The sequence below is a fragment of the Gekko japonicus genome, unplaced genomic scaffold (genome assembly GCF_001447785.1).
Source record: "Gekko japonicus isolate JY-2015 unplaced genomic scaffold, Gekko_japonicus_V1.1 scaffold2306, whole genome shotgun sequence".
NCBI lineage: Eukaryota > Metazoa > Chordata > Lepidosauria > Squamata > Gekkonidae > Gekko > Gekko japonicus.
Window position 1 is genome coordinate 1 of NW_015176520.1, and position 11,270 is coordinate 11,270.

Genomic DNA, 11,270 nt, shown 5'->3' on the forward strand with positions numbered 1-11,270 from the left:
ATTTTGAACACCGGCTGGTCAGAATAAAATGTAGCCTTTCATGGATGCTGTCGCCGACTGTATATATTGATGTTCCTTTGCGTGATCGCTGTAAAGGGGAAAGGTAGAAATAAGCTGAAAGTAAGAGTGTATGACTTTCCCCCCTGCAATCTATCCCTTTTAGATCCTTTCTGATCAGTACCATCTGCAGGACGTCCTGGAGAGATCTGATCGGGCCATGGCTGTGGTGAAGGACCTGTTTGGAGATGCCCCTCGCAGGCATGCAGGTGAACTTTGCTCAGTGAAATGAGGCTTGGCTATTAATACAGCACAGTTTTGTGGTACAAACCCCAAACAGCAAGCTTGCTATGTTGTATGCTGGAAATGCTTTCCTCGTGTCGGCTGTTGTGATAGGGCAGAGGCAGGCCTTCTGAGTAGCTTTGGGTGAGAAGCTTTGGCCACCTGCACAGCTTCTTTAGCAGCGTATAAGCAGAGGTTCTTCCTCAAGCCTGTCGGCTGGTTTCTTCAGAGTCAACAGTTGGCCCTGGCTAGCTCACCTCAAGTTGAGAACCAGTTTGGTGTCATGGTTAAGAGCGCAGACTCTAATTTGGGAGAACCGGGTTTGATTCCCCACTCCTCCACATGCAGCTGCTGGTGTGACCTTGGGTCAGTTACAAGTTCTCTCATGAGCAGTCCTCGAAAGAGCTCCCTCAGCCCCACCTACCTCACAGGGTGTCTGTTGTGGGGAGGGGAAGGGAAAGGAGATTGTAAGCTGCTCTGAGACTCCAAGTGAAGGGGGGGTGTATAAATCCAATCTCTTCTTCTCTCTTCTTCTTCCTCTCTCTGCAGATATTTCCCTTACAACAGCATCACAACATCTGTTAACTGCTCTCAAGTATGAGAGCGAAACATTAGGAAGAGCTTCTTTGGAGGTTTTTAAGCAGAGGCTAGATGGTCATGTGAAGCAACTCCGATTCTGTGAATTTAGGTAGATGGTGAGAGGGAGGTCAGGAAGGGGTGAGCCAGCGCTCAGCTCTCATGGTCCTTTCTCACATGCCCAAGGTAATGCTGATCACTACTCTGGGCTCAGGAAGGAATTTTTCTCCAGCCCAGATTGGCTCAGGGATCCTGAAGGTTTTTTTGCCATCCTCTGGGCATAGAACAGGGGGTCAGTGGGGGTGGGGGGATAGTTAATTTCCTGCATTGTGTAGGGGGTTGGACTAGGTGACCCTTGAGGTCCCTTCCAGCTCTATGTTTCTGTAAGCTAGAAACCCACAGCCATTGTTTGTGCTTCTGGGTTCCAATGTACATCTCTGCGTCGCTCAAACTGGCCAGCTACCCATGCATTGAATCATGAGAAAATGCGTTCTTTCACCTTCTTACCTGTGTCTCTTCCCTTGTCCCCAATACCTTCTTGCTTTTCTTTTTTGCCATATTTATTTCCTCTCCTGTGTCTCTTCCCCACTTTGGCGCATGTGCTGTTTGTGGCAAGGCTTCACCACCAGAAGAACAACACAACACATACGTATTTTGTCTATAGAAGTTTTTATATCCTGTTTTCCCCTGTGTCTCAAGGTCACTTTTCTATCACAGTTAAAACATTAGAATCAATAGAATAAAGCCCTAGGTACCCTCCCCACCCCCAAGGTGTGGGTATCTGTTTATGCATCTGATGGAAGTAGGCTTTGCTCTGCAATAAATAGGAAGAAGAAGAGTTGGTTTTTACATCCCACTCTTCTCTACCTTAAGGAGTCTCAAAGTGGCTTAGAAGAAGAGATTGGATTTATATCCGCCTTTCACTACCCAAGGGAGTCTCAGAGCAGCTCACAAATTCCTTTCCCTTCCCCTCCCCACAACAGACACTCTGTGAGGTAGGTTGGGCTGAGAGAGCTCTGACAGAAACTGCTCTTTTTCAAGAATAGCTCTTATCAGAACTACGGCTTGCCCAAGGTAATCCAGCCAGGTGCAAGTGGAGGAGTGGGGAATCAAACCCGGTACTCCCAGATTAGAGTCCGTGCACTTAACCACTCCACCAAACTGGCTTACAATCGCCTTTCCCTTCCTCTCCCCACAACAGGCTCCTTGTGAGGTATGTGGGGCTCAGAGAGTTCTGACAGAACTGGGCCAGTCCCAAGGTCACCCAGCGGGCTTCAAGTGGAGGAAGAGTGGGAAATCAAACCCAGTTCTTTCGATTAGAATTCACCACTTTTAACCACTACACCCTGCTGGCTCTTTACATGCCATATGCTGCTCTTTATGTGGCACAGGACTCGGTTTCCCTTCTGGAATTTGTTGCAGTATTTCTCTGCGCCTCTGAGAAAGATAATGAAGGCTTCCCTGGAAGCGGTGTGTTCTTTTACACATCCAATCCATTATAAGAAGGGCAACTTCAATGGCTAATCCTTACGCCCTAGTAAATGTTTGCTATTTTACGGCCTTCTGGTCTTCCTTTGCCGTTTCCCAGGCTTCCCAAATGTGACGGTGGCTCCTGACTGTGACGTGGAATCCGCTCAAGGACCCATTGCTCAAAAGCGGGATCCCCCCACGCAGCTCTCCGTTCTTAGTGAGTCCGTCATGGATCCCCAGGTAACGTGATTTCCGGGTCTGACGTGTGTCTGATGATGCAATCCTGTGTGGTTATTCCTCGAAGTAAATTGCAGCTGGTTCCCACATGTTTCAAAAGCACACTATGTTAATTTAAGCTTTTGTCGAGATTTTCTTTTAAATTATATGTTTGTGCCAGTTGAGATTACTTGACTGACCTCGCACCTTTCTCTTTCGTTCTCTTCACAAGCCCTTCCTTTCATCCAACACAGTGGGAGGTGGGGAACAACATAATGCAAAAATGACATAACAATAAATCGCTCGTCGCAAACCAACTAAAACCAATCAGAAAACCAAATGTAACACGGATTATGCATTTAAGCACGAGACATTCAAGGATCCTTACAAGACCCTGTCGGTGCATTATGTGCAAGATGTGGATAGTGTCTGAAACCTTTATCAAAAGTCTTTTTTTCTTTTTTGGCCATCTCAACTGACTTACGGCAACCCCCAGCAAGAGATTCACAGAGGTGGTTTGCCATTGCCTTTCTCTGCATAGCGACCCTGGTATTCCTTGGTGGTCTCCCATCCAAATACTGGCCCTGCTTAGCTTCCGAGATTGGGGTAGCCAGGTTGGGGCGTCAAAGGTCATACATCCCAGTTAATGCAAGCTTGGAGCATCCAAGCTGAATCCATCAAAAAGCAATATTTAGGCATTTAGCATACTCAGCACTAGACTGGATTTTCTCTTCAGTTACCTGGTAGGTGAGATAGCGCCCCCCATCAGCTGGGCTATCTGGTGGAGGGAGACCCAGATCATTTTTAATCTTGTGCAATGCAACCATAAAAATACGTCACATCTGCAGTGCTCTCCTGCACTGTTTGAGATGTTCCATCTGTTGTTTTTTTTAAGGCTCTCAATGAAGTAAGGGAAAGCTCTTCAGGCTTCCTGCTTGAGGGTGAGAACATCCAAGATGTGTCTTTCGACTCCAGATCCATCATTGACGCGAACAGGTCTGTCTGTGGGGTTTTTGCATCGATCGTCTCTTGTATAAATATGCTGCCAATGTTATAGTTATATAAATATGTTGAATAAACCTTTGTCGGTCTTTGAAGGTGCCACTGGACTCTAAATGTGTTATGTTGCCAGTGGTTCTTTAATACTTAATCTGTTATTTCAACTGTTCTGATTTCCTTCTCTGCTCTTTCTGTCACGCTTTGAAATTGCTCCCTGTAAATTTCCACAATACTAATACAGTTAATATGCTTCTCTGCCTCAGGTGTGCAGTGCAGAGAGAAAGCCTTTTTCCCTATGAGCCTCCCTGCAGGTTTCACTCCCGTGACAGATCCAGTTTCCTTGACAGTCAAATCTGGAGGCGTGTGGGCTTCATGCCAAGGATTTGTCTTGGGAGTGAAGCCTACACCCCTTCGCATTTGACGGTTAAGAAACGTGGGTGACCAAAACCCCATACAACCAACATGTCTGTCTGTGCGGGACTTCAGTGGAAGATCTAACATACTACATCTTAGAATGTCCTCTGTATATTGGCCCTAGAATCAAATTCCTTAACCCAGTTCTTACAACCCAACAATCCACATCAGGTACCGATATAGTAACTTTTTTACTTTCAAATGCCAGTCCCACCATTTCCTATAGAATGGCACTATATGCCCATGCCGCAAGGAAACTTAGAGAGAGGGCTACAGATTGACTCCACTTTTAGAATACATCGTTGAGTAACTTGATCTTATACTTTTACTTCGTTTATGTATTTTATAGTGTGTTGCCAACCCTCGTACTGTTTTTATATTTTATATTGTGATGGCCAATGGCTATATGCAATAAACTTTTATACTGTACACTGTACTGTGGATGACCAACAGGTAGAGCAGTCGTCCCAGTTGTCTCACGGATGGTGCTTCCGGGCTCTCTTTTTCCCGAGAGGCCAAACAGAGTTTTTTGCAGTTAATGAACAGCTCTGAGAAGTGAGGTAGCCGGATCAGTTAGCTAAAGGACAGAAGGAGGAAAGACTGTCCGGATATGACTGAAAGGAAGTAGCGGTCATGGTGGAGCCTGTGCTGTATCGATGACAGCAACAGAGAATCCCCTCCCCCTCCATCACTACTTCATTTGTGCAGTGTTGGTTACTGGACCTCTTGTGAGTGGTGGCACCATTAGCGTTTAGTCCATCATAGACCAAACGACCCTCAGAGAACTACCACAGTCAACGTGCGATGTATTTTGCAGAAGAAACCACTTGGATCTCTTGCAGCTTAAACTCCGCGATTCAGGTAGATCGAGTGGAGGTTTGCAGTGGGCTACTCCAGGAAATGGTTCCAGAAGTCGCAGCCAGCACTGAATTCTTTTGATAGATTTGTTGACTGGGGTAAAGCGGAGAGAATGCATTAACATTAATTTTAGCCCAGCTGAATGGTCTGTATTTTCCCTTTAAAGCGCAGTCCAAGGAGTCAGTATGTACTCTGAAGGATTTCAGCAGCTACCTCATACTTTATGGAGCATCTTCCATATATTGCTCCCAGCACGTGAGATCTTGGGGCGGTTTTCTGCTGTGTTTATTTCAAATCTGTAAGGATATTTTTTAGCATTATGTTGTTTGGGAGGAACTGTGGCTCAGCATTTGTCTGGGTTGCAGAAGGTCCCAGGTTCAATCCCTGCCACCTCCATTTAATAGGATCCAGATAGCAAGTGATGGGAAAGCCCCTCTGCCTGAGACCCTGGAGAGCTGCTGCCAGTCTGAGTAGACAATCCTACCAATACACCAGTGATGTGGTACAATATGAGGCAGCCTTATGCGTTCATGTACACTTTTTATTGTGGCTGCTTTTGTTGCATATTTTGTAGTTTTACAGCTTGCTGCTTTTATTGCTTGGGTCTTTTTATCACTTAACAGCATGTGTTAATGCTGTGGTTTGATTATATCCTTGCACCTAGTTTTGGTGCTTTTAACATTTTGGATGACTTTGGGCCAAGCAGGTCTTTAATCACTTCCATTCGTTCTAACACAAGCTGGTTGCCTGGTGACCCTCTTGGTGCACAGCTGTTTGTGTGGCAAAAGCAATTACATAAGAACATAAGAGACACCAATGTTGGATCAGGCCAAAGGCCCATCCAGTCCAACACTCTGTGTCACACAGTGGCCAGAAATACCAGTGCCAACAGGAGGTCCACCAGAGCAGGTCTTTAATCACTTCCATTTGTTCTAACACAAGCTGGTGCCTGGTGACCTTCTTGGTGCACAGCTGTTTGTGTGGTAAAAGCAACTGTGTGACTTTTGGGAGCTGGAAAGGGTTTGTCGAAATGAGGATCCTTAGGAAATATCCTCTTCCGTGCTCGACAGCTAATCTTCCTATATCCACTCTGCATCTTTATCCTTTTATTTAGGGTGTCTCGCCTTCCAAAAGAGAAGGGCTCTGTGACCAATTGCCACGAAAAGGCTATCAAACAACGAGCAGGTGCCCCCTCGGCACAGGAAGCAAACATGCTTGCGACTCCAACAGCAGACCTTCCGTCACCAGACTGTGCAGGTTCACTTTAGTTTCATTTATTTCACATGAGCCTCCCTCCACCCGCAAAAAAAGTGCATTGGTTAACGGATCTAGGGGGAGGGGGGGAGAATGGACTGGAGGCAGGGTTGCCAACCTCCAGGTGGTATCTGGAGATCTCCCACTATTATAATTGATCTCCAGATGATCAAGATCAGTTCCCCTGGCAAAAATGGCCACTTTGGAAGGTGGACTCTCTGGCATTGTACTCTGTTGAGGTCCCTCCCCAAACCCTGCCCTTCCCATGGCTCCAATTTGTTCCTTATCGTGTTTGACCTCTGAAGAAGGCCTAAACAGGCTGAAACGCATCAGGTCAAGTCCATTGGCCCTTGTGTATATGATTTTGGGATTTTTATATGAAGTGTAATTGGGCCCCTATATATTTTTTTTTAGTTCTTTACAAATAAATACATGTATTTTTATATATTTTATATAATAAGTTTTAATTGCCGGCCCTCTGCTCTGTTTGACTTACCTTTTTAGGGTTCTTGATCCACCCCCAGAGCCTCCAGGTATTTCCCAACCAGAGCTGGCAACCCTAACTGGAGGTTATAACTACCCTAAACTGAGCAAGACAGTTAGCCTCTCCCTCCCCGCCCCCATGACATGCTGGCTTGCTTTAGCCTTCCAACAGAGATCTCTTGCATCCTTTCCACAAATCTCATGTAGCCCTTAATGCTACTAAGGTCGTGAAGAGAGTCCATTCAAGACTCGAGAACGAAGAGCAGATCGCTGACATCACGTACATAGTGCAGCAGGTCCTGAATGCCAACCTGAAGAAGCAGAAGCAGACTCCAGCCAAAGGTAGTGTGCTGGCCAGATGGCCCTCCTCCCTCCCAGCTAATCTGGGTTCCCGAAAGTGCGTGTGCCTTCTCCTGGTTCTCTCCCAAGCATGGCTGAGACCTCATTCTTGCTGAGGTGGGTAAGCCTCATGCTGGGAAGCAGGTTGGGTCTCACAGGATGAAAAGGGAGAAGGGTTAGCCTTCTTTCTGGCGTGCTCTCTAAGGGACCACCTCTCCCCATATGTGCCCCGGAGAGGCTTGCACTCTGTGGATAACCATCTGCTGGTTGTCCCCGGCCCAAAAGACGTTCGCTTAGCCTCAACCGGGGCCAGGGCTTTTTCGACTCTGGCCCTAGCCTTGTGGAACATGCTCCCGACTGAGATCTGAGCCCTACAGGACCTGTTATAATTCCGCAGGGACTAGAAAATAGAGATGTTCTGCCAGACCTTTGGTTGAGGCAGCGGGTATCTACCAGCTGGCTTCCCTGTTTCTGTGGCAGCAGGCGACTATTAACGAGACCTTTACGGCTCAACTTCGGCCCATCCGTTCCCGGCTGTAGGAAGTGAAAATTGAAATTTGCTGCACTGCCCACTTTAACTGTTTTTAACTGGTTTTTACGGTATTCATTTAATGTTTGATATCTATTTATTGAATCGTTTTTAGATTGTATTGGAATTTATTGCTGTGACCCACCCTGAGCCAGCTTGCGGGAAGGGCGGGATATAAATCAAAATAATAAATAATGTTGATTTTCTAGGCACTGGTGGGAAGGCCGCATGGCCCACTCTCGGAAGCTAAGCAGCAGGGCCAGAACTCCAGAAGCCCTCCCACTGTTGCCCCTCAAGTACCAAGAATGCAGAGTATCTCTGCCCCAGATATAGTGCTCCATCTCTACCTTGTGGCTGATAGCCAATGATGGACCTCTGCTCCAGATGTTTATCCAATCCCCTCTTGAAGCTGACTGTGCATGTTGCTGCCACCACTTCCTGTGGCAGTGAATTCCACGTGTTAATTACTCTTTGGGTGAAGAAGCACTTCCTTTTATCTGTTCTAATATAGCACCTGCTTAGGGTTCCTGGTCCCGTAGCCTGGCACAGTGATGGGTGCCCAGCCAGGGCGTACTGCTGGTGGTTGTGGTGAATTTGCTTTGTTGTATTTCCGAAGAATAGTTTCTGCAAAGTCACTTGTTTGCATCATAAAAACTTTGCTTCAGCCGTGAGGCTCTCCAAGGTTTGCAGCAGCTCTTAACTCATGTCAGTTCTGGTTGTACCCCGGGGTGGGTGGGTTAGAAATTACCACTGCAACACTGATTGCCCTTGTTCCTAAGTTTGGGTTTTTGCAGGAGTAAATTTTGGAATCGTCTTATGTGATCTTAGAATCATAGAGTTGGAAGGGACCTCCAGGGTCCTCTAGTCCAACAGAGCAGGGCCAAACTAGGAGCAACCAGGTGATGGGTTCTAGTTCAGAAGCAGTAGAAGAAAAACTGAACGTTTATCCTGTTCTATTTTCTCTCATATTTTGAGAATGTTTAATAAAGATGCTACATCAATGGCACTTGACACCACACACAATAGCAAAAATTTATAACAAATTGTGTGACACATGTTGGTCTTGCAGACGACCAAATGCAGACTGTTTGCATACATGGTGAACATGGAGATGGGTCAAGAAATTCTGGTTATTGGGTGTAGATATTATGAAATGCGGATTAGGTATGGCTTCTCCGTTTTCCTCTGAGGTCATCTTGTTAAAAGGAGCTGCGGTGGCTCAAGTGGTTAAGACACTGAACTGCAGGCTGTGGAAGGTCAGTAGTTCAGCAGTTCGAGACCCGAGTTGCCGCATGACAGAGTGAGCTCCCGTCTCTAGTTCCAGCTCCTGCTAACCTAGCAGTTCGAAAGCAAGAAATTGCAGGTAGATAAATAGGTACCACTTCGGTGGGAAGGGAACAGCATTCCGTGCACCTTGGTGTTTAGTCATGCCAGCCACATGGCCACGGAAACGTCTTCGGACAGCGCTGGCTCGTCGACATTGAAACGGAGATGAGCACCGCAACCCTAGAGTCGGATTCGACTGGCTTTCGAGCAAGGGAACCTTTACCTTTACCTTACATCTTGTTAACCTGTATAGCCACGTTTCTGAAAGAGTTTCAAACTATGATAACAGCAACTAGAATTAGTTTCATGAGATACTGGAAGTCAGGTAATATTCCACCGACAGAAGAATGGATCATGAAATGTACAGAAACCTTATTTGGTAATCAAACTGACATTCTCAAAAAGAGGGGAGGATGTCTCTCAACTGAATAGAGTTTGGCAAACCTTTTTTTCAAGAGTCGCTCAACCAATATAATTAAGTGGGGTATAAGGATTTCAGTCGAATGTTATATCTACTGTTTCTGGTATTCTATATTTCTCTTAATTCATTACGTAATCTTAATAAAGTTCTGTTAAAAAAGATAAAGCATTTCCGACTGCATTGTTGTTTTTAATTGTGTTACTGTTTTACTTATAAGCTGCCCCAAGGAGGTCTCTGGAGAGATGGCTATAAATTTTCTGAGTACTGTAAATGGAGTCCTGACTTCTGCAGTGCTAATGAGAATAAAAATGCTTTCTTCCTCCAGTGAAGAAAACACACACACCACTGATGCCAGCCGGCCAGAAAAAGAATAACTCAAACTCTGCCCCAGTTTCAAGTGGCAACGTATCCAGCCTCGATGTCTTGAACCAGATGATGCGTGACGTGGAGCAGGAAATGGACGACTACGAGCGGTGGACGGGGCGTGAGGTCCAGCCGGTGCCCAACGGTCACGGACTCTCTGGATTCACTTACTCGCTGGTGAACGCTCTGTGTCGGGTGATGAGCTTTTTGAAAGAGGTGGGGAAGCCATGTGAACTGCTGGGTGTGGCTACAATAACAACATGTGCCGTCATGATTTTGCTTTGGCAACCATTGTGCCTTAGCACTATGCTTATTTTGGGGTGTCCCCTATCTGGAGAAGCCTTGAATGTGGAGAATGTTAAATATATGTTCACAAGATTGATGATCCGATATAAGCTTGTCTCTCTTCCCCATTACGGCAACCCTCCATTCAAGACTCGAGAACGAAGAGCAGATCGCTGACATCACGTACATAGTGCAGCAGGTCCTGAATGCCAACCTGAAGAAGCAGAAGCAGACTCCAGCCAAAGGTAGTGTGCTGGCCAGATGGCCCTCCTCCCTCCCAGCTAATCTGGGTTCCCGAAAGCGCATGTGCCTTCTCCTGGTTCTCTCCCAAGCATGGCTGAGACCTCATTCTTGCTGAGGTGGTAAGCCTGATGCTGGGAGGCAGGTTGGGCCTCACAGGATGAAAAGTGCTTGCATGCAGGAAATTAGCCTCTCAGGGAGAAGGGTTAGCCTTCTTTCTGGCGTGCTATCTAAGGGACCACCTCTCCCCACATGTGCCCCGGAGAGGCTTGCACTCTGTGGATAACCATCTGCTGGTTGTGACCGGCCCAAAAGATGTTCGCTTAGCCTCAACCAGGGCCAGGGCTTTTTCGACTCTGGGCCTTAGCCTTGTGGAACATGCTCCCGACTGAGATCTGAGCCCTACGGGACCTGTTACAATTCCGCAGGGACTAGAAAATGGAGCTGTTCTGCCAGGCCTTTGGTTGCGGCAGCGGGCGTCTACCAGCTGGCTTCCCTGTTGCTGTGGCAGCAGGCGACTATTAACGAGACCTTTATGGCTCAACTTCGGCCCATTCGTTCCCGGCTGTAGGAAGTGAAAATTGAAATTTGCGGCACTGCCCACTTTACCTGTTTTTAACTGGTTTTTATGGTATTCATTTAATGTTTGATATCTATTTATTGAATCGTTTTCAGATTGTATTGGAATTTATTGCTGTGACCCACCCTGAGCCAGCTTGCGGGAAGGGCGGGATATAAATCAAAATAATAAATAATGTTGATTTTCTAGGCACTGGTGGGAAGGCCGCATGGCCCACTCTCGGAAGCTAAGCAGCAGGGCCAGAACTCCAGAAGCCCTCCCACTGTTGCCCCTCAAGTACCAAGAATGCAGAGTATCTCTACCCCAGATATAGTGTTCCATCTCTATCTTGTGGCTGATAGCCAATGATGGACCTCTGCACCAGATGTTTATCCAATCCCCTCTTGAAGCTGACTGTGCATGTTGCTGCCACCACTTCCTGAATCCCACACGAATTCCACATGTTAATTACTCTTTCGATGGAGAGGTGCTTCCTTTCCAGTTTGGTGTAATAGTTAGGAGCGCGGACTCTAATCTGGGAGAACCGGGTTTGATTCCCCACTCCTCCGCATGCAGCTGCTGGTGTGACCTTGGGTCAGTCACAAGTTCTTTCAGAGCTGTTCTCTCAAGAGCAATCCTCTCAGAGTTCTCTCATCCCC

At 46.7% G+C, this 11,270-nt stretch overlaps 1 protein-coding gene across 1 annotated transcript in view; it reads left to right on the forward strand.

The window, feature by feature from the left end:
* Positions 1-163: 163 nt before the first annotated feature.
* Positions 164-11,270, forward strand: part of SPICE1 (spindle and centriole associated protein 1) — a gene marked incomplete at its 5' end in the record, with an annotated part of 24,033 nt that continues 12,926 nt past the window's right edge. The window contains 6 exon segments of the mRNA XM_015427388.1: positions 164-266; positions 2,444-2,565; positions 3,437-3,537; positions 5,927-6,069; positions 6,757-6,891; positions 9,490-9,743. Of these exon segments, the coding sequence (XP_015282874.1) occupies positions 164-266; positions 2,444-2,565; positions 3,437-3,537; positions 5,927-6,069; positions 6,757-6,891; positions 9,490-9,743 (858 nt within the window).